Source organism: Rhinoderma darwinii, chromosome 4 (assembly GCF_050947455.1).
Source record: "Rhinoderma darwinii isolate aRhiDar2 chromosome 4, aRhiDar2.hap1, whole genome shotgun sequence".
Lineage (NCBI taxonomy): Eukaryota > Metazoa > Chordata > Amphibia > Anura > Rhinodermatidae > Rhinoderma > Rhinoderma darwinii.
The window spans coordinates 380,040,516-380,066,851 of record NC_134690.1 but is presented as its reverse complement, the minus strand read 5'-3'; the positions used below and the strand labels follow the sequence as shown (position 1 = coordinate 380,066,851).

At 44.5% G+C, this 26,336-nt stretch overlaps 2 protein-coding genes across 5 annotated transcripts in view; one reads left to right on the top strand and one right to left on the bottom strand.

Moving 5' to 3' along the window:
• The window catches only part of LOC142761379 (homeobox protein prophet of Pit-1-like), a 5,606-nt gene extending 4,198 nt beyond the window's left edge, over nt 1-1,408 (top strand). The window contains exon 3 of the mRNA XM_075864570.1: nt 54-1,408. Coding sequence (XP_075720685.1) covers nt 54-449 — 396 coding nt within the window. The 3' untranslated portion in view covers nt 450-1,408. The remainder of the gene's footprint in view (nt 1-53) is intronic.
• Nucleotides 1,409-9,489: 8,081 nt separating this feature from the next.
• On the bottom strand, nt 9,490-25,464 carry MCFD2 (multiple coagulation factor deficiency 2, ER cargo receptor complex subunit). 4 transcript variants are annotated; one of them, XM_075863208.1, is made up of 4 exons: nt 25,424-25,464; nt 13,432-13,596; nt 11,809-11,968; nt 9,490-9,821 (listed from the first exon to the last, which is right to left on the bottom strand). In XM_075863208.1, the coding sequence occupies exons 2-4, from the start codon at nt 13,587-13,589 to the stop codon at nt 9,690-9,692; spliced, it is 450 nt and encodes a 149-aa protein (XP_075719323.1). In that variant the 5' UTR covers nt 13,590-13,596; nt 25,424-25,464; the 3' UTR covers nt 9,490-9,689. The 4 variants fall into 4 exon arrangements, with proteins under 4 accessions (XP_075719323.1, XP_075719322.1, XP_075719321.1 ...); XM_075863207.1 differs by lacking the exon at nt 25,424-25,464 and adding an exon at nt 18,818-19,015; XM_075863206.1 differs by lacking the exon at nt 25,424-25,464 and adding an exon at nt 18,822-19,015.
• Nucleotides 25,465-26,336: the final 872 nt, after the last annotated feature.

Below are 26,336 nucleotides of genomic sequence, written 5' to 3'. Positions count from 1 at the left end.
TATTTTATTGGGGGATCTTGGAAAACTCTTACATTCATTTTTCTACATTACAGGTATGGTTTCAAAACCGGAGAGCGAAACATCGCAAACACGAAAGGACAAACCAGAAATCCGTGACCGCAAGTGGCATGATTGCATGCAGCAGCCTTATGCCAGGAGTATGTTCTATGTCCCCAGCGTCTCGTCAATACCAATATCCCCACACACTAAACCACATTCCCCGGTTCACAACAATGGCCCCTACGGGTTATCAGACCCCATCATCTGTCGGCCAGTTCATGTGTTCGAGCACACACCCTCATTTACCATCTGCGGCCCCTCCCTCCCGCCAGCATGATGACTGGTACAATTCTCTTCGGTCTATCAATTCCCCAAGCACTGGAATATCATCATCCATGATAACCTTAGCACCGATGGCGGCATTAGATCCACCCACTCACTGGAGTTAAACTTCGCCAAGCTTACGACCAGAAATCTATGGACTCGAGTAAACATCAATGAGATGTAATGCAAATGCAGAATTGCTTCGTCTTCTTCTGATCTTAACAACTATTCACAGGCAAGACTAACGCGCTTTTGTTTTAGGAGTGGAGGTGTTTCCTGCATTCATACACATTTAGGATGAAGCTTCGCTGGCAATTTCTTGTGGTGCGAAACGCTAAACCGAAATCACCAGAGATCAACTGCACTCTCTAGGTATTTAATGGCGGACAGATTGGTAGGCCTGCGATCAAGCTGAAATTTTGAGCTTTAGTTTCAGTGTTCATGGGCGGCTCCGCCATAGACTATACCTAATATCCAAAATAAAAGATAATTAATAATCGGTTACGTAAATTAGGTGTTGAGTTGAGACACGCTTCGATATAATCTCTTCAAAGGTTTTTCAAGTGCTTAAAAATGCAGTAAATAAAGAAAAGTTTTCTTGTTCACATGGCAGGAAAATTCACGCTGTATTTCAATGGGAAACCGCCCTGTTGTTTATACAAGACGGAATTCTCAGCAAGCGGAATTGAAAACTGCGTCACAGAAAAAAAAAAGTGACGTCACTTCTTGACGCGGTTTCTGTGGCATATTCTGCCGTGAAAATAATATCAGGTAGCCACAGGCGGATAAGTACCATTGAATGGGGCTACTCTGTGTGCAGAAACTCAGCAGTTTTTACTGCAGAACCATGGCAGAATTCAGAGGGTCAGTGTAGGATTCCTGCAGTGGAATCTCGGCAAAATCCACGTGGGATTTATCTTCCGTGTGAACATGGCCTAATATACATTCTGTTGCCCTTCTTTATCATTTTCAAGATCTTTACGTGCTACCAGTGAATGAAAAATGTACAGGCCTCATTTCTCAAAACTGTCTTACAAAAAACTTGCCTTGTTGCCCATAGCAACCAATTATAGTGCTGCTTTCATTTTTCCAGCGCCATTTGAGAAATGAAAGCTGAGCTCTGATTGGTTGCTATGGACAACTAGGACAGTTCTTCTGTTAGACAGTTTTAATAATTAAGACCCAATGGGAGAGATATACCCCATTATTATAATGGTGCACCCTGCAAGCGGTGCGCCGTATCTTTCTCCCTGGCAGCGTGCGCCAGGTTCACCAACAGGGTGTTCACCCTATTGAAGAATCTGGAGCAGGCTAAAAACAAGTAGAAAAGTGGCAGGAAGTCCCCAGATATGAGCCAAGCATCACACAAAGCCCTGATCACTTTTCCTGACATGGGGCTGTGGCGCAGGGGCTGCATACATATGGCATTTGACCTGTATATATATTTTCAATGTACATAAGACAGAAAACTAGTGTAAATGCATTGATAAATCTCCCCTATCGCTTACACTCGCAGGCTGATAACAGGTACTTACCTAGTGCTGCTCACATATCTGCTAATTCGTTACAATGTATCAGCGTAGTTAAAATCGATTTGGGTATGGAATCCAGAATAGGAGAGATTTGTTTGCTGCGTATATTCCGTACAGCATTGCCTAGACTAATACATTGTAAATGCATGCAGCTGTGAAGGCAGGACATGGTCAGGAACTGTATCCAGACTCTGAATATAAACAATGATGTTCTCATTCACTGAAAGCAAACAGAGATCTTGATAATGGCAAGAAATATGCACACAAGATTCATTAGAGTGTTGAATGCATTATACAATACTAGAAACTGGACAGTCCCTTTAAATGTATTTTTGTTTTAGAAACAGGAATTCTAAATCTGGATTGCCTGCCATAATATAATTTGCTACTGTTATGATCTATGTTTTACAACTTAACTGGTATAATGCTGACAATAAATAGCTGGCTTATAGGAACGCTTGTTCTTTTATTGCAATGTACACAATGAGCGAGACATCAATCCGACACCGTCATCCTCCATTTATATGACTATGCCCTGTCTGGAATCTAGGGCCCTTTTTAATTCTGTGTAAATGAACGCTGATACATATCATGGATGGATTCATTATTAAAATGTATGACCTGTATGGTTTGTGTAAAACACAAGGCTATCTGTATACTCTATAAATATATATCTATGTGCCATTTCTGCTATAGAGATCACTGATGTTTCAGGTCATGGCTGCAGTCTTTTCCAATCGGTTGCGTTGCCATACGTGTCCACAATTGACTTTTAGCAGGTGCACATCATATCCGCTAAATATATGCCCATTGACTGCCATTAAAACAATATATATGATGCAGACAGGGGCGGACACAGAAAGCTGAGGGCTTCTGTGCAAGAACAGTATATGGTCCCCTGATCTCCAATATCTCATTATAAATAACCCTTAGGCTGGATTCACACGAGGTCATTACGTCCGTAAAGAACAGAACGTATTTCGGTCGCAAGTCCCGGACCGAACACACTGCAGGGATCTGGGCTCCTAGCATCATAGTTATGTCTGACGCTAGGAGTCCCTGCCTCTCCGTGGAACTACTGTCCCATACTGAAAACATGATTGCAGTACGAGACAGTTGTCCTGCAGCGAGGCTGGGACTCCTAGCATCGTATATAACTATGATGCTAGGAGCCCGGCTCCCTGCACTGTGTTCGGTCCGGGACTTGCGGCCGATATACGTTCCGTCCTTTACAGACCGAACATGCTCGTGTGAATCCAGCCTTAGGGCAATTTCACAGAGCTAAAAAAAAACATGTGCAAACATGTCAAATACGATAGCGTTTCTTGTGAAGCGCTTTTTAAAACACAGGCTTTTTTATGCGTTTTCCACATGTTTTTTTTGTGCGCCATTAGGGCTCCTATTGACTATGGGAACATTTAGCGTGTTTTCGGCACGTATTACGCATCAAAGGATTGACCTGACGCCTGTTTTTTTTTACACGACTTGTTGTTTTTTTTAAAGACGCTTGTATAAAAAAATTTATTGTATGTCCTAACTGCACTTTCCTATTGATTTAAATAGGAACTTTAATGAAGCATTTATTGACGCGCATTTTGGTGCGTGAAACGCGCCAAAATACACGTATAAATACAAGCTGTGTGGACATGGCCTTACTGTATGTCTTGGTAAGTCTATCCGTAATTGTTAGGGTATGTTCACACGCAGTGGTTTCAGGCGTATTTTGGGGCGTTTACACCTCGAAAAACGGAAGCTGAAAACCTACAAACATCTTCCCAATTCAATTAATGGGAATAACAGCATTTAGTTCATACAGGGCGTCTTTTTACGCCTCTGTTTTAAAAAACGGAGCATAAAAGGATGCTCCGTAAAAAGAAGTAGCATGTCACTTCTTGAGGCGTTTTTGGAGCTGATTTTCCATTGAACACTATGAAAAACGCCTCAAAAAACGCCTGAAAAGAAGCCTCAAAAGAAGCTCCAAATTAAAAGAAGCTTCATTTTCAGCTTCAAAAGCGCCTGAAAATCAGAGGCTGTTTTCCCTTGAAAACAGATCCGTATTTTCAGACGTTTTTGACTCAGCGTGTGAACATACCCTTAGCCATAAAATTCTTTAGCTCAGGCATTTACATGCAAACGAATAGATGGAGGAGGTCTGTTTTAAGTTGACAGTGGGTCCCTTATCTACTGGGTCCATGTGCAGCTGCACAGGTTGCACCAATGGTATGTCCGCCCCTGATACAGCACGGTATTAGTTTGGTTTATTTTGTATAGAGTTGTAGTGAAAAGTCATATGCAGTTTGTAATCCTGTTGAGGCTGCAAGATTCCAACGTATACTGGTCAAACATATACTAAAAGGTCACTCTTTTGGCATGTGTTTGGCTATCCAAACTACCGGACAACTGATGACCTATCCACTGATCAGCTGCCTGCAGGCAATGTACGGAGCCGGAAGCAGATGGTTCCATACATTGCATAACGGCCGTGCTGCAGAACTGCACCTATTCACTTGAATAGGATCAGTGCTGCAGTACTGCAGCTCGGCCGCTATTTCGTGACCGGAGCCATTTGATTCCGGCATGGACGTCCGGTGCCCGGAGACAGCCGTAGCAGCTGATCGGTGCTCTGCGGGGGTCTGATCTTATACTGATGACCTATCCGCTGGATAGTTCACCAGTTGTTCAGTAGTGGACAACCCCTTTAAAGTCTATGGGCTCGTTGGCTTGTGTGCACCACAGACATAGTAGAAATATAGCTTAAGATGTGGTGTGGTCCATGGACCCGTGGGCCCAAAAAAGGCCAAGAGTGTCATCTTGACATCCACTGGGCAGGTATACTTTGGGATAATTATTTTTACTGTATAGGAAAGCGGGCTTTGCTTTCGTATATAGTTGGCCACCGTAAAAAAAAGCAAACAAATACCTTATACTGCAGTGGTATACAGTTGCATACGTCAGTAGATTTTCCCTACATGTGTCGAACGTACAGAACAAAAATGATCTGAACAGACCCGAAGGCCTGATTCACATGAACAAGTTATACGTCCGTGTGACGGCCGTTAAAACAACGGCCGTCACAAAGACCTATGTAATTCAATGGGGCCGTTTACACTGCCGTTGTTTCATGGGACCGTGTGAAGGGTCTGTGGGTAAATAGGACATGTCCTATTTTTCACACTTCACGCATCCCTCCATAGACGCTAGTCTATGGGGGATGCGTGATAACGAGTCCCGCAGCACAGAGCGCGGAAGCAACCGTTTTTCACATCCGAGATGTGCAACGCTCGTGTGAATCCGGCCTACGGGGGGAATTTACAGATGTAGCCATCTTTAACTTGATTCTGATAACTTGCTGCAGCCTGATATCACACACCAAAAGCCATTGAAAAAGTCAAGGTAAAAGACAGTTGTTGTTTATTTAATGCGTTAAAAGTCAAGGTAAAGACGGCTAAATCTGTATCAAAAACCTTACACCCCTTTAGTTGCGAAAAAAAGTTGCAATTTAAGGTTCACAGCTGTTTTCTGCAAACATGTTTTACTTTTAACCCTTTTACGCCAGTTCGAAAAAGTGCGCTGGGCTTAGTGGAGGGAGCTGGGCCATCTACATCACGATAACTTTACTATAACTTACCCCAGAAAGGCTAAGGAACTATATAGCCTCTCCTCACTGGACTGTACCATGTGAATGAGCCCTAAAATATTACAAAGTTCCATATAAAAGAGAAAATGGCTGCACAATGATGAGGATAATCAGCAGCATGGAGTACAGATGGATAACAAGAACACTTAGGGCTTTGTTAAAGACACAATAACACGGCTTCCAAGTTAAGATTCATCATAAACCAAACAGAAGAACGTTATAGGGTTATTCCCCATTTAGACATTTATGACATATTCACAGGATATGCCATAAATGTCTGATAGATGCAGGTCCCTGCTCTGGGACCCGCACCTATATGAAGAACGGTGGTCATCCAAGCCCTGTTTCGCCTGGTGAGGCACTGTATTTAAATTTCATGTATACAAATTCCCACTAATTGGCTTTCTCAGCAGTGTATAGTCAACAAGAGATTTATTTTAACTTATTGATCCTGAGCAGCAGTTTACAATGCTAGAAGGAGCTTGACGGTCAGTCTTCGCACCAATCCAGTGACTCTAATAGTGGCTTTTATGTCAGCTGCTGCCTAATATAAAATGAACGTAAAAATTCAGTACTGCACAGGGTAACATTTTACATAAAAAGCAGCAAAATGGGATATTTGGCCTTGTTATAAGCATACAAAATAAATGTATTTTCAGTACACAATATATGTTACAAACAGTGCACTGAAAATGTTATGAGAAACACACCTTCCCCACCAAATGTTTTTGTGATTGTTCCGATTCATTTAGAAAAAAATAATAATTAAAAGGAGTCTGACTGCAGGTGCAGGATTACAGAGTTTATTTGTAGTCTGTTACCATAAAAACATATAGGTCTGCATAGGAACTGCAGACACAAAACGACTACCTTTTTAATAATTTTAGATGCATTGGAACAATAAAAAAAATAAACAAACAATTGGTTGCAAACCTAGATCATTAAAGGCTAAATCCACCTACACAACTATTTTTTTTATTGCTCATCCCAATCTTAAAATGAAAAATAAGGCAACATTGCAAACAGTCTATATTAAAACGTTTGGTGTGTCCAGCTGATCTGCAGATCTTTGCGTCTCCATGGTGACAGACAAAAAACAAACCCTGTGTAGCTTGATTCTGCAGTCATACTCCCTTCTATCTGTCCCCTACATCTTGCTAATCTACCAAATTTATGTCAGAAAGAAGTAGGAGACAAATAGAAGAGGATGGTACTGCAGTATCAAGCTACACAGGGGTTGTTTCGTGTCTGTTACCATGGAGAAGCATATATCTGCAGAGAAGCTATGGACGCAAAACGGTATGACATTTTTAATGAAGATTATGTGCAAAACTGCTTTTTTATTTATTTAAAGGGGAACTAAACTTTAAAAAAAACTTCTGACATGTCATAGTGACATTTCATAAGTTGTGATCGGTGAGGGTCTGAGCACGGAGACCCTAACGATCGCTAAAACGAAGCCGCAGAAGCACTCAGGTGAGCACTGATCCACTTAGTTTCTGAGTGGAGCAGTTGGTGTACAGGCCCATAGACTTTACATTGTGCCCGTACACCAATAGCTCGGCTTCCCGAGAAAAGCCAATCAGAAACTAAGCGGGTCAGCATGGGCTCACACAGGCACTTCTGCAGCTTCGTTTAAGCGATCGGTTGGGGTCTCAGTGCTCGGACACCCACCGATCAAAACTTCTGACATGTCACTATGACATGTTAGAAGTTTTTTGAAAGTTTAGTCACTCTTTAAGGTGCATTGGAGGAAAAAGAATGGGTTGCGAAGTTGGATCTAGCATTTAAAGAAACACTAAAACTAGAAATGAAAGATCACAGTAAACAGGAGATATATTTGCCCCGACTCTCTGTCATTCTGTAGGATCTTCCACATGTTCTTGAAACAGTCTTGTAGAAATCCTGCAGAGAACACAGAGGTCAGATTCCTGCTGATCTGTTCCATCTTCAGCCGGGGAACAGCTGGGCGAGACTTATTTTTTTTGTCCTACTGCAGACGGGAGATGGGGAGGCTCCTGCTCCAGTCAGTTGTCTTAGGCTCTGTTCACATCTGCGTCGGAAGCTACTTTAGGAGCATCTATCTCAGATGCCATCGTTTTTGCCGGACTAAATAGTGCAGCATGCTGTGCTATTTTGTCCGGCAAAACGATGGACAACATGACAGGTCCTGTCGGGCACTATTGGTTTTCAGCATGTGACGGATTCAACAGCTCCAGTTTTTCGTTGCTCTGCTCCTATGACGAAGCAGAACAACAAAAAGCCCTGAGACAGATGTAAACACAACTTTGAAGCAGGTGAGTAGGAGTTGGGAAAGGGCTGAGCTCCTGGAACGCAGAGATTTCTTTATATATTTCTCAGTTTTAATTGCAATATGAAACAAATGTGATTAAAGCAGGGGAGGAGATAGAGATGTAGTGCAGAAATACATTTTTATTTTTTTGTGCATTTACGATAGTTTAGTGTTCCTTAAGGCTTTGTTCACATAGTGCAGAATTGCTGCAGATTATGAATGCATTTTTTTAAGCCAAACCCAGAATTGGATCCAGGAGCGGAGACCTGTAAGGCCTTCCTTTATATGGTTTTGTAAAAAAAATAGATGCAAATCTGCACTGTGTGAACAGGGCCTTAAGAATTGTATTAAAGGAGAAGTACTGGAAGATAGAAAGAGAGATTTTAATTGTAACTATGTACGCTCTGTAAGAGCAGAGCTAGCCAGGCAGTGCCCAAATGAGTCCAGGAAGCTGCAACAGTCAGACGTGACCACTCTGGACCTGCACACTCTTCTGTAGATTCAGTCACCACTGTTGTGTTACATCGAAGAAGATGGACGCTGGGCCCCAGTACTGGACAAGAGTGTTTCAGGCATGTACATTTCGTTTCATACTGATTTGTGGAAGCTTATAGAGAAGATGTGTGAACTTGCGCTTTAAATATCCTAAGACGCTTTTACACGGGCCGCTGATCAGGCGAACGAGCGCACTTTCGATTGCTCATTCCTGATCATTGCCACGTGTAAACATGCCCAGCGATCAGATGACAAATGAGCAAATGCTCGTTTGACGGCTTAATGCATCTTTTATACGGTCATAAAAATCATGGGTTGTCGGCAGCACTTCTCCCCGTGTAAATAGGGATGTGCTGCTGAAAATAATGAAACTGTATGTGCCTGACCGATTGCACTAACAATCGTTCTGGCACATACAGTACTGATGATTGCTCCATGTAAATGGAGCGAAATGAGTGCTGATCGATTAGCTAGATCATCTATCGTTACGGCTAAAAAAAATCTGCCTGTGTAAAAGGACTCTAAGGGCATGTTCACATGTGGCGGAATTCTGCAGACACTGTCCGCATCAATGCCGCACATAATCTGCATTGCAGATTCCGTTGCGCCTTTGCCTAAAATATGAAGTAAATTGCTGCGGATTAGCCGTTGTGTATTCAGGTGAAGAGTACTTCCTGCTGTCTTTTAAAACATTCCATCTCAGTCTGGCTATAGACCTCGAAACACATACGTCCAGCCAGAATGATGAAATATCCTGTTTGTGAAAGTAATCCGCAACACACATTACATCTATGGATTTCATTGCGTAATTTTGCAACTCCGTTGAAGTCAATGGAGAAATTCCGCCACAAGTACGCATCAAGTCCGGAACAGCCAGTGTATGCTGCGGACAACAAATTCGGCACCGCAGCCTATGGTCCGCAGCAGAGTTGTCCGCTACGCCTGCACGAAGATAACTAAAAATGTGTGGAAACCAATGGACAGACTGTCTGCTGCGGATTTCCACAGCAATTCCGCCACGTGTGAACATGCCCTTACTCTCAATCCCTCTATTCATGATCAGACATTAAAAGTTACAAGGCCTAATATAAGGAGAGCTTTTCTCCATGACAACACTGCCTGCCATATCATTCGGCAATTCAGAGTTATCATAAGGACACTGGACCCGATAGCAACCTAGATTGAGAAATAGGAGATAGAGAGTGAGATAGATAGGACAGTCAGTTCTCCTTTAATACTTGTGGTTCATCATTAATCTGTATAAAATGACCAATAGTCAATGACCAAAGGAAATCACAACTGTGTACCCACAACAAATTACCGACAACTGTGCGATATAGAAAGATATACCCCAGAGATATAAACAGTGTCACATTGAGGGGAAAAAACGTCCATCGGGCAAAAGTCTTTATTGCATCGATTTAGCAAATTCTGCATAATCAATGAATCCGTCATTATTGATATCGTCATCCCGTAGAACATCATCTATCATGACCATTAGTTCTTGCTCGGATATTGTCCGCGGGTGCTCAAGACTATTCTAAAAGAAAAACACAAAGTAAGTTTGGATTAGCTGGTCCAACAGTTGTTACGTTTCAGGGGCAGTTCCTTTTTCACTGCTGGTGGAGAAGTTGTGGTACGTCTGATCTCTATAAAAGCCCCTTTACTATAGGTAAAATGCAGAAGAGCTTCTTTGCCACACGACAACACTTAATTCCCCTATGTGTTATCATAATGGGGCTAAGTGTTATATTAAAAGGGGTTGTACCATAATTGGTAATTGTCTGATCGCTTGGACCCCCTAACGAATGGGGGACCCGAACCCTCTTTTCCTCTTCACTGCAGTGAGGAGGCGCTTGAACGGAGCAGCTGACGAGCATGCGCCCGCCGCTCCATTCAATGACTATGGGACTGATGGAAACAGCAAAGCTCTTTACTCAACTGTTTCCGTCATTCCCATTGACTTTGAATGGAGCGGCAGCGCGCATGTTTAAACCCCAATCCATATAATGTCCACCTCACTGCGATCGACTAGTAAGGAACAAAGTGTTTCAGACCCTTGTTCTTGCGATCGGTGGGGGTCAAAGCGATTAGACAATTATAACCTATCCTGTGGATAGGTGATAATTGTCGATTCTGGGAATACCCCTTTAATCAATAAATATCTAAGTGTGCAATAATAACAGTGAGCGGTCAGAGTACAGTGACAGGAAGAGTTGTCATAGGCGCCAAAGCACTTTTAACAGGAGGCCTGTAACTTCAACTACTTATAATGTGTGACATAATTATGATTTAAAAAAATAAATTATTATTTAAATTACATTAAAGGGGTTTTTTGGAGAGAGAATTTGATGGCCTATTCTCAGGTTAGGCCATCAATAACTGAATAGTGGGGTTCTGACTCTCGCTGCTTCCCCTTTATCTCTCACAAAGCTCAATACTGTCCAACGCCGACACACTTGTAGCAGCAGTTCACAGTATTACAGCCTATCTAAAAAGGTGGTGGCCACATAGCCAGATCTCGATGCTTTACTCTGGTGGCATTATCATGTACATGCCTTATAAGCAACTCTACATATCTGGTGAAGAATCCTCAACTGCTAGAACTTCTTCTCTATATTGTCCTCCGAACAGAATTTATATCGGTAGCAGGAAACATTTTTGGACTTCAATCTCCCCAATACGGCAATTTATAAATAAGGTTGAGCCATTTGCATTGTCTACAGCGGTGTTTCCCAAACTGGGTTCTGTGGAAATCCAGAGTTTTGCGACAGGGTCTCTGGGGTTTATTAGTGCCTGATGTCTGCGGTCTGAATTAATTTTTGGGGTATTAATCAGTGTCGGGGTCATTAGCACTACTGAGGAATTAAGTTGGGCGGGAAGGGCATTCTGGAACTACTGGTCTAGATGACCTGTACACTGCCTTACTTTTATTTCGTAGTAGACAATGTGGTGACTAGTTGACTTTAAAATGTAACAATACCTTCAAAAAACTTTTAACATATCATAGTGACATGTCAGAAGTTTTGATCGGTGGGGGTCTGAGCACAGAGAACCCCACAAATCTCTAAAACGGAGCGGCAGAAGCTCTCTGGCGAGTGCTGTGCCGGTTTGTTTCTGATCGGCTTTCCTCGGAGTGGTGTATGGGCTCTCTAGAAAGTTTATTATTCCGTGAACCGCTCGCTCGAATTTCCGAGGAAAGACAATCAGAAACTAGGCAGCACATCGCTCCCCCGAGCGCTTCTGCTGCTTCGTTTTAGTGATCGGTGGGGGTCTCAGTGCTTGGACTACCACCGTTCAAAACTTCTGACACGTCACTGTGATATGTCAAGTGTTTTTTGAACGTTTAGCTACGCTTTAAGTGATACTACTCAGGATGAAATGTAAGTGTGCGAGTCTGTAACATGGTAATAGTTCTAGGTCATGTATGTCCATTCATAGACACGTTGTCTTAGAAGAAAAGGTTAGTGGAAATTTCATGCGAGAAGCCACATTTTGCGGACATTGGTTTGATTTTGATTACAGACCTCTTTATGCACATGGGAAATTGCAGTTGCCAACTCAAGGCCGTCTAATAAATTGTTGCCATCATAGTCGTGCATCTTGAAATAATGAAGCTGCAGCTCCTGGGGGGACATTTCTGCCTCAGACTTCTCAACAACTCCTTCCAAGTGTTCCATTATGTGGCTACGGAAAACAATGAATACCGATATATTAATAACCAACAATGCTGAAACCAGAATACATGCAATATAAATGTTCCCACATGGAATCATAGCTCATGGCCTCCCATTGCTACCTGCATCTACAGCCAAGAGCCAATCCCATACCACCACTTTACCATCTACATCTAGATATAATCTACACATTATGGGGAGTAACTCTGAAAATAACTTGCTTTAGCGAATTGGATTTGCATCGATCACACACACACAACAACCTTCAAATCTTTGCTTAGCTCTGAGCTCACATCTCCCAGGAGCCCCCTGCTGGTTCATTATCTATACAGAACATGTAGTATTAAGAGTATTTATCACCTCTCCTGAAATGTCTGTTTCAGTGAATACTTGAATTCCCCATAAAATCAATAGTCTGGAGTATTTTTTCTTAGAACCCTGTACTGTGCCATTCCTGTTACTCCTCCTAGAAATTTATGAATATTTATGAATAAATTGACAACTGGGTGTTACCATTCCCCTTGTCAATGGGGACCTGTCCCTACAAAGTCTAAGACTGTGAGCATTGACCGGACAATGTCAGTCTGTGTACGGACACCCCCAACTGGTAACACCCATTTATCAATTTATTCATACATTTGTAGGAGGAATAACAGAGGAATGGTACATTGCAGAGATCTAGGAAAAGATGCTCCAGAATCACTATTTTATAGGGACTATAAGTATTTACTAAAACAGACATGTCAGGAGATGTGACAGTTCCTCTTTTATCCAAACATGGATTCAAAATAAAGCTACAACTCTGAGAATGCAGTACGGCAAACATCTTTGCATTATAAAATCTAAGCTAAGCAAATGAAGCTTTGCACGGTGCCGACTGAAATAAATAGGATTTTCTGGAATGAGCCAAGTTCTCTAGAGAAAGGACCACTCTTTGCAACTGTTGATATTAGAAGGGGTGTACTCACTTACATATACATGTCCTAAAGTTCTATTAAAGGGGTTGTCCAGGTTTGGGGCTGTTTTTCACACTGATGACCTATACACAGAATAGGTCATCAGTATATGATCGGTGGGGATCCGACACCCGTACAGATCAGCTATTACAGCTGCCTCTGGGCACCGGATATTATACAATGGTCGGAGGCGGAAGCAGATGGCTCCGACCAATGTATTAGGGCCACGCTGGCTTACTACAGCTATGCTCCTATTCGCTTGAATAGGAGCAGACCTGCAGTAACCCAGCACGGCCGCTATACTGTGACTGGAGCCATCTGCTTCTGGCATCGAACCCTGTATAGCTTCCAGCACCCGGAATAGCTGATCGGTGCAGGGACCAGGTGTCGGACCCCCACTGATCATATACTGAGAACCTATCCCATGAATAGGACATCAGTATGAAAAAAAACAGGCCCGAACCTGGACAACCCCTTTAATATATCATTTAAGTTTATTTTAGGTCAATGTACTTACCCTTTATCATGTACCACATTTTTATCAAAACGACTGCCTGTGTGCGTCTCCTCTTGCACTTTCGGATGTGCATGGTCTTCTGTTACTGCGGACAATATTAAAACTGCAGAAACCAGACAACGGAAAAGACAGGATGTGTAGATCTTGTGGCACCACATTGTGTTCCTAAGAGGACAAACAGAGATTCAAGAAAAGGGACGCACATCTCCCTACTAAAGCATTAACCTCTTAATGACCGGGCCCGAAAAGCTAAATGTTTTGTTTTTGCCTCTTTGCCTTTCAGCAGCCATCATTTTTTTTATGTTCTCATTCACGTGGCTATGTGAGGTCTTGTTTTATGCGGGAGAAATTGTATTTTTTTTTCCTGCTCAGTTTGGGGGCACAAATAAATTACGGTGTCATTTATTTTTGTAGCTGCAATATAGAAAAAAGCGATTTTCGCCATTGTTATTTTGTTTATTTTTATACCGTTCTTGTGTCAAGCTAAATAACCAGTTAAATTCTTCAAGTTATTATAGTCATGTAGATACCGAATGTATATTTTATACTAAATAATGACTTTTTGATGATATTTTTCTCCTTTTTAAGCACATGAAGAGATAACTTTTGACCAACTTTATTTTATACTTAGACGTTTTTTCATACATTTCTCCAGAATTTTTTAAGTTCATGGGGATTACAAGGATTTACTAAAACAGACATGTCAGGAGAGGTGACGGGATCCTTCTTAACCCTATCATTTCAAACATTTTACATTCCATCTATTATTTTATATTTGTTCCCTCTTTTCCTAATAAGACACCTAGGCTAAATCGTTTTCGGATAGGTCAGTTAGGTAAAGTATAGGAGAAACTAGCAGGAATATGTTCAGATTCGCATTCTTTGAGTTGGACAGCAGCCAATCGCCGGTGCAAATACTTTGACAAATTTACTTTGGCAAACAGTTAACACTTCAGAGCAAAGGATTCTGTGAGCTTCATTTAATTGTTTGGCAAAAAAAAGTAAAATTGTATAAGAGAATCGGGATTATGTTACTCCACTGTGAACGATTTACGGGAGAATGAATTGGACATATCTAGCCAGTGATGCATAGTAAAGCCTGTGCCCACTCTACCGGTGATGTACGCTGCAGAAATACCGGATACAAGAGTGCGAGTTATTTCTGCAAATGTGAAAACACTTGACCAAACAATGACACGTCTGTGACAATTTACAATTCAACGCCATTACAAACCTATTCCCCATACGCTGCAGTTACAGGTGAGAATCTGTGACTTTACACAACCGCACTACAGCGCTCTCCTATCTGGGCAAACCATATACCCCTATTCATCCTGAGCCTCCTGATTCATGAATAGATTGACAGAACTACCATAAACCATAATGCCTACACAAGCAAGGCAGTTGGACAGAAAGAATATTAAAGTGGTCCTCTCACGGTGACAACCACTGTATATAAGCCCTATAAGGGTATATAGACATCAAAAGGGGGGTTCCCATTTAAAAGACCCCCTTCTTTGAGCTACAGCCGCTATGTAAGGCCCCATGCACACGACTGTATTTTCATCTATCCCGAAATACTGTCCGTAATTACGGATCCGTATATACAGAAGGGTGTCCGTACATACGGATCCGTAAAAAAAGGAGGGGGGATGCAAATGATGTCATCAACAAGTTGCATAGCAACGCTTCCGTAAATACGGACGGTATACGGATGCACACACGTAGCCATCTGTATTTACGGAAGCTCACGTAGACTTCTATGGGAGAGTCCTTGCCGTAATTACTGACAAGAATAGGACAGGTTCTATCATTTTTTCAGCACGGACACCCGTCAGTAAAAATACTGAAAGGCGTCCGTGGCCAATAGAAATGAATGGGTCCATAATTACTGTCCGTAATTACTGATGAAAAATACGGTCGTGTGCATGGGGCCTAAGTGAGGTTCCCGATCTGGTTGGACTTGCCCGTAAATGCATTACGTGGTCGGTCATTCATTTGAATTGCCACCATGCAATACTACATTTCGACCGCTGAAGGGAAATGTATGGCAAGACAAAGCTGATCGCGGGTGTTAAGGGACAACCCCTTTAAAAAGCATTACAAAAGTGCACAATGCAGAAGCGAAAGGTGGCCATACACATTAGACAGATGTCGTCCGAACCCGCCAATTCCAGCCAACCATCTAATGTGTGTGACGGTGTCCTGACTCTCCTGACAGCAGACGTTGCGGTAAAGAAGGAGGGGGCAAGTTGGATTTCAACAATCCCAATTCTTTTATTTGCAAGGAGATAAGTTGCTGCCAGAGGTGACTGGCAGCAGCAACTCCGATTACCAACTGAGAAGACATGCACGCTCGGCCAAGGGTGCAAGTGTATGAGGGGGTCAGGAGGAATAGATGGCAAAGGAGTGACTGTCAATGCTTGAAGTATTCAGTGCTACTGGAAATCTAACATCTACATCAGGGGTCTCAAACTCGGCCGGGTAAGTGGGCCGCATATAGAAAAAATGGGAAGTTGACGGGCCGCATTACTTTCAAATTTGATACAATACAAAATTATTGTTAATCAATTAGTTATTTGAACTACTATAACACTATATTACTATAATAATACCGCTAGGTTTAAAATTTGAGATATTTCTCCACGTGCTTATTTCAACAATCCAGCTTTCCAGTTTAAGTATCGCTAAATGCAGATGCTGCCGCAGAGCCCTCCGCAGATGCTGCCGCAGTGTGCCCTCCGCAGATGCTGCCGCAGTGTGCCCTCCGCAGATGCTGCCGCAGTGTGCCCTCCGCAGATGCTGCCGCAGTGTGCCCTCCGCAGATGCTGCCGCAGTGTGCCCTCCGCTGATGCTGCCGCAGTGTGCCCTCCGCTGATGCTGCCGCAGTGTGCCCTCCGCTGATGCTGCCGCAGTGTGCCCTCCGCTGATGCTGCCGCAGTGTGCACTCCGCTGATGCTGCCGCAGTGTGCCCTCCGTTGATGCTGCCGCAGTGTGCCCTCCGTTGATGCTGCCGCAGTGTGCCCTCCGTTGATGCTGCCGCAGTGTGCCCTCCGCTGATGCTGCCGCAGTGTGCACTCCGCTGATGCTGCCGCAGTGTGCACTCCGTTGATGCTGCCGCAGTGTGCACTCCGTTGATGCTGCCGCAGTGTGCACTCCGTTGATGCTGCCGCAGTGTGCACTCCGTTGATGCTGCCGCAGTGTGCACTCCGTTGATGCTGCCGCAGTGTGCACTCCGTTGATGCTGCCGCAGTGTGCACTCCGTTGATGCTGCCGCAGTGTGCACTCCGTTGATGCTGCCGCAGTGTGCACTCCGTTGATGCTGCCGCAGTGTGCACTCCGTTGATGCTGCCGCAGTGTGCACTCCGTTGATGCTGCCGCAGTGTGCCCTCCGTTGATGCTGCTGCAGTGCCGTCAGGGGCTTGCCTAGAGCTGGCGTCCCGGAGCAGAGCCGCTTCTGGCACTCTGCCTGGGATTCCAGCTCTGCTCCTGACATCACTGTCCATATATAGACAGAGATGTCAGGGGCAACCCACGAGCTGGAGTCCCGGGCAGAGCGCTAGTAGGCTCTTCCTGGGACTCCAGCTGGGCTCCTGTCTGTGGAAGCCCCTGACATCATTGTCGATGTATGGACAGCGATGTCAGAGGCTTCCCCAGAGTCCCGGAGCAGAGCCGATAATAGAGCTCTGCCCGGGACTCCGCTCTGGGGAAGACCCTGACACACTGTCCACATATGGGCAGCGATGTCAGGGAATTCCACAGAGTCCCGGAGCAGAGCCGACACCAGCGCTCTGCTCGGGACTCCGGCTCTGGGGAAGCCCCAGACATCGCTGTTCATATGTGGACAGCGATGTCAGGCAATTCCACAGAGTCCCGGAGCAGAGCCTGTACTAGCACTCTGCCTGGGACTCCGGCTCTGGGGAAGCCCCAGACATCGCTGTTCATATGTGGACAGCGATGTCAGGGAATTCCAGAGTCTCGGAGCAGAGCCGATACTAGCGGCTCGGTGTCCCGCAGGCCGCAGATGACAGCCCCGGGGGCCGCGTGCTTGAGACCCCTGATCTACATCAATGTTCACACATAAATGCTACTATTAAAGCCAGTAAGGATGTGAACATTGATGTAGATGGTGATCTGCATCCACACAAGGATAAGTGGTCAAACAAAAATTGGCAGTATTGCCCATAGAAATGAAAGAAGAGACCTGACGGCTTCCAATCACTGCCCAGAAAAATGCTGCAGTCAGATGTTTGCTGTAAGTCAATAGGCAAATATAAAACGCACTACAAATAGTGCAGTTTTTTGTGCTGTCTTTTCTCACTTTTGGTGTGTTTTTTGCGATGGCGTTATTTTCAGGCATTTTCATAGGTTTCTCTGTGCTATAATTTACGCCAGTTACTAGCAGAAATTTACTGGGCTTTGAGTGGCCCCGCTCCTTCCTTTAAAGAGACTCTGTCACCACATTATAAGTGCCCTGTCTCCTACATAATGTGATCTGCGCTGTAATGTAGGTGACAGTAATGCTTTTTATTTAGAAAAACGATCTATTTTTAGCACTTTATGAGCGATTTTTAGCTTTATGCGAATGACTTTCTTAATGCCCAAGTGGGCGTGTTTTTACTTTCGACCAACTGGGCGTTGTACAGAGGAGTGTATGGCCATATTACAGTACAACCTTCCCATACAAGTGTATAGGGCCCTGCTGTACCTCCATATGCCTCCAATATCATACAGAAGCTATAAACAATAGTGACATGGAGATATTCGCTCCTAGAGGAATCACTTATGGGGAGAACATGGTGCCTGACAGAAGTATCATGTAGGGATCCCCCGCTCTGTAATAAGGGACCGTAGGGATTCTGCATGCCGCCATACGGCTTTATCACATCTCTGCATTGCTGAATTAATTACACAATGGTATATTCCTCTGAATGGGGCATTAAATATATATATATATATATATATATATACACATCTGCGTATAAAGTCAGCTTTAGGCCGTGTTCACATCTGCGTAGGAGGCGCCGGTGCAAAATCTGTCATATTTGACGGAAAGAATAACGCGGGATGCAGCGCTATACTTTCCACCACAACTTTGGACACCAGGACTCTATTATAAGTCCATGGGGTGCGTAAGGTGGCAGATCCAGCAACTATGATGTAACAGAACAATGGAAACGTTAAGGTGTGAACTCAGCCGTAATAATCCTTGGTCAAGTTCTGAAACGAACCTGATGATCGCCAAGTTTTAGGGTCTGAACAGCTGCTACTAAGTATATGTAAGAGATGCCCCGCATCAGCAGTACACATATATATATTGTAATGCATCAAGCTCACTGCGAATACAAAACACCACTTGCCCCATTCCCTGCCCACAGTGACGCACCTACCGTACAGCACAGCGCTCAGTGTAACTACAGGGCAAATCTCCTCTCACCCGGCTGTACCGCTCACTTCAGGCTCAGCCAGTAACCCTGCAGACCGTACAATCTGAGCTCCGAGTACATATACAAACTCTGGCGAGGATGCTATTGATTAATCGGCGCTCTGCTACTCTGGCCTGCATTGGGATCTTTTGGGCATGCGCAATAGCGGCTAGCAGTTATCCTATTTTTTCATCAGTCTGTTTGTAGTGAAGAGACGTGTAACTATCTTACTAGGGGATGATGACACCTGAGCGGCGGGGGAGGGCTGCGCAGCCTTCGTGACGCGATAAATAAAGGCTGAATGGTGGGGTCTATAAGCAGCAGTGATAATCTTGACAACCAATCAGATACCAGTTTAATTTTGACCTCTAATATGCGGCTTATGTATTGAAACTGGACTTGTTGCCCCTAGCAACCAAACAGCAGCTGACATGACAGGTCCCTCCCATGATGAGTTGGCAGCAGGCATCGCTGCAGGGGACAATAAATTGGGGTACAGTGAAACCCCTGCCCCCACTATTACACCAATACATGTGAATATGGGGTGTTTAAAATACCCTGAACCCCTTCCTAACATTTGACGTACATTTACGTCATAGTGGGTGGGGCAGTATATTACAGCTGACGCCTGCTGCAATGGCTGGGATTGAAGATAACTCCGACTAGATGACACGGTCAATAGTGACTGCAGTATCTAAGCCGTTGAAGTAGGAGGCCCCCTCTGTCACTTCATTGGCCCTCCCGTGATGCGATTGTGGGGGTGATGTTGGTTGTCATGGCAGCCGGGGGCCTTATGTTCTGCCATGTTGGGCTGCCTTAATAGGAGATGACAAAAAGCACAATACACTGCAAGACATACGATAAGTATTGTTGTGTATTGTGCAAGCGCTTTAACAAAAGCATGTTCAAGTCCCCTAGTGGGACTAAAAAAAAATGTAATATTAAATAAAGTTCTTAGGAATATTTAAAAAAATATTAAGTTAAAAAAATATATATATTTGTCCCCTACAGTAATGTAAATAATTAAAAAAATGACACATCATTGGTGTCGCTGCATCCAAAAAAATGTCTATTGTCTATAATCCCGCATTGTGAATTTCGGAAAAAAACAAAAACTGCCAGATTTGTGTTTTTTTTACCTCCCAAAAAAATGGAATAAATTCCGATAAAACAGTTGCATGTACCCCAAAATGTTACTAATAAAAACTACAGCTCGTCCCGCAAAAAACAAGCTCTCACACAGCTGCATCAACACACAACAATCATTTTTTGGGTTACAGGATGTCATCGTTGCTGCCATGTACAAAAAACGAGGACGACTGGATCATTGGCGCTGGAGTAAGCTGACAAGGACTCCAACTCAGACTTCCCTCCGCTTAAATTTTTATTTAAAACCAAACGACCACTCATGGTTTGCGTTATAAACTTTGTACATTGCTTTTTACTTACAGCGGGACAGCTCGAGCTGGGCGGGGAGCTCACTGATTGGCTGAGCCAGAGAGAGAGAGAGGGGACTGGAGGATCAAATAATCCCCATCCTCTCTCTTTCTTGAATCCCCCGCCCTCTACATGATGCGGCCAGTTTGGATGTCCCTTGTTTACAATGTGCATGTCATGTATTGGCACAGTTTTTAATGATGACCTATCCATCATCGGTGCGGGTCCGACACCCAGACCCCGCACCAATACACCGCCCAGGTGGCCTGCGGGCACCGGATGTTAATGCCCATTATGCGATGTACAGAGCCGGAAGCAGTTGGCTCCGTACATAGCATAGTGGCCGTGCTGCAGAACTGCAGCTTGGCTTCTATTCCGTGGCCGGAGCAAACTGCTTCCGGCAGGTACGTCCGGTGCCCGGAGGCAGCCAGAGTGGTTTAACAGTCCGGGTGTCGGACCCCCACAGATCATGTACTGATGACCTGTCCGGTGGAGAGATCATCAGTTGTCCAGTAGTGGACAACCCCTTTAAGGACAGGTTTCTTTTTTCCTGCAACACCCTGCAGAGTGCTTTGTCAGGGAATAAACACCTGTCAATTCATTTTATGGAAAGTTGGCATCCGTGCCTTCAGGGCCCATGTCTCACAACTGTAATATAGTCGCATTTAAACCTTTGTATTACGACCATAAGACCTTAGGGTTTTATGGTGATCTAAATTCCGTTCGGTAGAACTCTGAGGAGTTCAGATGTTATGACTTTTAAAGGAGCACTCCCACAATTTTTTTTATTCTCTGGCCCGTTGGAAAGGCACATTATGTAAATTGTGGTGCAGGTAATCTTCTTAGCGGTGACTGTATTTGTGGGTTATCCACTACTCCCTTCTGGTTCTCAGCTGTGTCATGTGTGGACAGGAAGTCAGTTTCTCCATTCATTCCTATGAGACTCACATCGAGGCTGTGCTAGTAATGAATAGAGAAACTGACTTCCTGTCCACACATGAGACGCTGTGGCAGTTGGAGATTCCTATTACTGGTCACATGACACCGCTGAGGACCAGAAGGGAGGGGATAACTCACAAATACAGCCACCGCTAAGAAGATTACCTTCACCACAATTTACATAATGAGCCAGAGAATAAAAAAAATTGTGGGAGTGCTCCTTTAAGCTAAATATTGGATGGATTGAAAAACAAATGAACAAAGAAATCATTCTACTTCTGGGGTTTTGTAGATGTAAAGAGGGTCACATGTCCCAGAGGTGTCGACTTCACCTCCCTTGAATACCTGGTCACCCAAAATCCAGATCTCATCACCCAGTAATTGTATAGCGGTGGAGTTGCACAGACAGAGAGCGCAGTTTGCAAAGTCCCCCTGACTTGCATTGATCTATATTCAGTGCCACAAAGTGCCACTAAGGGGCATTATACTGTGTGAGGGCCACTAAGGGGGCATTATACTGTGTGAGGCCACTAAGGGGCATTATACTGTGTGAGGGCCACTAAGGGGGCATTATACTGTGTGAGGCCACTAAGGGGCATTATACTGTGTGAGGGCCACTAAGGGGGCATTATACTGGGTGAGGCCACTAAGGGGGCATTATACTGTGTGAGGCCACTAAGGGGGCATTATACTATGTGAGGGCCACTAAGGGGGCATTATACTGTGTGAGGGCCACTAAGGGGCCATTATACTGTGTGAGGCCACTAAGGGGGCATTATACTGTGTGAGGGTCACTAAGGGGGCATTATACTGTGTGAGGCCACTAAGGGGCATTATACTGTGTGAGGGCCACTAAGGGGGCATTATACTGTGTGAGGGCCACTAAGGGGCATTATACTATGAGGGCCACTAAGGGGCATTATACTGTGTGAGGGCCACTAAGGGGCATTATACTGTGTGAGGGCCACTAAGGGGCCATTATACTGTGTGAGGCCACTAAGGGGGCATTATACTGTGTGAGGGTCACTAAGGGGCATTATACTATGAGGGCCACTAAGGGGCATTATACTGTGTGAGGGCCACTAAGGGGCATTATACTGTGTGAGGGCCACTAAGGGGGCATTATACTGTGTGAGGGCCACTAAGGGGCATTATACTATGAGGGCCACTAAGGGGGCATTATACTGTGTGAGGGCCACTAAGGGGGCATTATACTGTGTGAGGCCACTAAGGGGGCATTATACATTGTGAGGGCCACTAATGGGGCTTTATACTGTGTGAGGCCACTAAGGGGGCATTATACTGTGTAAGGCCACTAAGGGGGCATTATACTGTGTGAGGGCCACTAAGGGGGCATTATACTGTGTGAGGCCACTAAGGGGGCATTATACTGTGTGAGGGCCACTAAGGGGGCATTATACTGTGTGAGGCCACTAAGGGGGCATTATACTGTGTGAGGGCCACTAAGGGGGCATTATACTGTGAGGGCCACTAAGGGGGCATTATACTGTGTGAGGCCTCTAAGGGGCATTATACTGTGTGAGGCCACTAAGGGGGCATTATACTGTGTGAGGGCCACTAAGGGGCATTATACTGTGTGAGGACACTAAGGGGGCATTATACTGTGTGAGGGCCACTAAGGGGGCATTATACTGTGTGAGGCCACTAAGGGGGCATTATACTGTGTGAGGGCCACTAAGGGGGCATTATACTGTGTGAGGCCACTAAGGGGGCATTATACTGTGCGAGGGCCACTAAGGGGGCTTTATACTGTGTAAGGCCACTAAGGGGGCATTATACTGTGTAAGGCCACTAAGGGGGCATTATACTGTGTGAGGCCACTAAGGGGGCATTATACTGTGTGAGGCCACTAAGGGGGCATTATACTGTGTGAGGGCCACTAAGGGGGCATTATACTGTGTGAGGCCACTAAGGGGGCATTATACTGTGTGAGGCCACTAAGGGGGCATTATACTGTGTGAGGCCACTAAGGGGGCATTATACAGGGTGGGCCATTTATATGGATACACCTAAATAAAATGGGAATGGTTGGTGATATTAACTTCCTATTTGTGGCACATTAGTATATGGGAGGGGGGAAACTTTTCAAGCTGCGTGTTGACCATGGCGGCCATTTTGAAGTCGGCCATTTTGTATCCAACTTTAGTTTTTTCAATGGGGAGAGGGTCATGTGACACATCAAACTTATCGAGAATTTCACAAGAAAAACAATGGTGTGCTTGGTTTTAACGTTACTTTATTCTTTCATTAGTTATTTACAAGTTTCTGACCACTTATAAAATGTGTTCAAAGTGCTGCCCATTGTGTTGGATTGTCAATGCAACCCTCTTCTCCCACTCTTCACACACTGATAGCAACACCGCAGAAGAAATGCTAGCACAGGCTTCCAGTAGCCGTAGTTTCAGTTGCTGCACATCTCTTATCTTCACAGCATAGACAATTGCCTACAGATGACCCCAAAGATAAAAGTCTAAGGGGGTCAGATCGGGAGACCTAGGGGGCCATTCAACTGGCCCACGACGACCAATCCACTTTCCAGGAAACTGTTCATCTAGGAATGCTCAGACCTGACACCCATAATGTGGTGGTGCCCCATCTTGCTGGAAAAACTCAGGGAACGTGCCAGCTTCAGTGCATAACGAGGGAAACACATTATCATGTAGCAATTTCAGATATCCCGTGGCCTTGAGGTTTCCATTGATGAAGAATGGCCCCACTATCTTTATCAGAAACTTGTAAATAACTCATGAAAGAATAAAGTAACGTTAAAACCAAGCACACTATTGTTTTTCTTGTGAAATTCTCGATAAGTTTGATGTGTCACATGACCCTCTTCCCATTGAAAAAACGAAAGTTGGATACAAAATGGCCGACTTCAAAATGGCCGCCATGGTCAACACCCAGCTTGAAAAGTTTCCCCCCTCCCATATACTAATGTGCCACAAAGAGGAAGTTAATATCACCAACCATTCCCATTTTATTTAGGTGTATCCATATAAATGGCCCACCCTGTACTGTGTGAGGCCACTAAGGGGGCATTATAATGTGTGAGGCCACTAAGGGGGCATTCAACTTTATGGGGGACAAATCAATTTTCCTGTAATATGTGTACCCCAAAATTCCTGACGGCAGCCATGACTCTTTGTGAGGGATTACCCCCCCTCCCCACCAGGTAGTGCCAGTGACACTGACTAGCTTTAGATCCCCCTTAGAGCACCACCACCCACCTCCCTTCCATTTACAATTACAATCTGTAGTGTGTGGCGCCAATGCACCTGGCAGCTCATCAATAGAGTGGCACAGGATGCATTTTTGATGTTTTGGTGTCCTGACTGGCTCTCATGCTCACATCTGCAGCCAGTCAGATCAAGAGGGGGCTTCACTTCTTGCCAATGAGCACTTTCCTCCTCAGAATCGATGGTATCGCTCAGCTCAGTGACACATGACACTGTGACCACCCGGGAGCACTTTCACCGTCTTACCAAAAGGCGCTCATTGGCCAATTGTCAGTGTCACTGAGGACGCTAACGTCTCGGCGAGTGCCACAGTGGCGATCAGCACCGCAGCCGTACAGTACTGGCAGGTTCAACTGCTTCTTTCATTGTCAGTGTCTTGTCACTGCAGGAGTGCTGCGCTCGCAGTACAGTTGTCGGCAGCGCAACGCTCCTGATGTGACGTGAATGGAGCAAGCAGCAATCATCATCAGTATATGCAGAAAAATTTACTTTTTTCATTAAAATTGAGCCCCCCCCCCCCAGTTTGAGCAGAGGTAGCACCCTAGGCGTTCGCCTGCCTCTGGCCTCCATATTGTCCCGGCCCTGAGGGCATATTGACATGATAATGAGGAGTCCCTCCTATAAGCCATAGTAGAGGACCGCTAGAATGAGCTGCCGTCGTAATGAAAGATTTGGCTCAACCATGGCCGACCATTCATTTCAATGGGCGTCATGTAATACTACATATTATCTGCAGTGGCTGATGCAAGAGAAATATGTGGACGCCCACAGCTTCCCCCACTGATATCAGCTGATCGCCTTAGTGGCTACCTTTGAAGAAGGATTTGGTCAACTTACATTCAGCTGTTTTTTAGATATACAGTACGTGGTTTTGAAAATGACAACAAGTATGGCTACCATTTTTGCTTTCACCAGTATGGCCACCCAACTTACCTGGACTCCTGAATGTCAGACCTGCCTAGTTGTGCGGTAATGTATTACTAGGCAGAATTTGCCATCCAGGAATCTAAGAAACATTGGTAATAAGGACTGTTAGGACTGTGTTTAGGACCTGGAGCTGCATAGTGGCGTGTGTAGCTAATTATTAATTACCTGTAACTCTAGATCATAAGAGAAATCTAAAATAAATACAACCTTTGTTATTTGGTAGCATCACATACTATAACTGAGCAAATAGCACGGTGAATGTGATGGGGAAAAAGATGGAGAAAAGCATAATGAACCTCCGAAGCCCAGAATGAGCATGAGCAATAGGTTACCCTGCTATGTGGCAAATTATCTGACAACCTCACTGGTCAGGTCCCATCGGAAAAATATCCCTTGGTCTATTTGGTGGAGTAGTTCCTCATTTCCCAAACCCAACCAGTCACCCACAGCCTTTACTGGCGGTAACCACTAGAGTAGTCACTAGGAATTTAAATTGCTCTCAGCTGTTGTTCTCTATTTGACTGGTTTTCAATGGTCCCAATATGGTATTGTGTCCATTTTACGGCAAAAATACCCGGATCCCCCGCGTTTCTACTGAATTTGAACGTAGATCAACATAGAACCCTAAAATGCTGCCATATTACAGCTCAATGAGCTCATAATAGTCAATGTACAGTTTAAGAAGTTCGGACAAGCCCCTCGTTCATGGCTACTGCCTTATGACCAGCTGTTATCTACTTTTCTCTGACGGGATAATATACATATGGACCAAATTACAGACGTGTTATTGCAGCCTATAGCCTCATTCACACATTGGCCATGAAGGGTGATAACGTGGCTGTAAAAAACTGCACCACTATCGCAGCAAAAGAATGCAGCATAAATCACATTTCTTCATGAAAATCTGTATGTCCATATT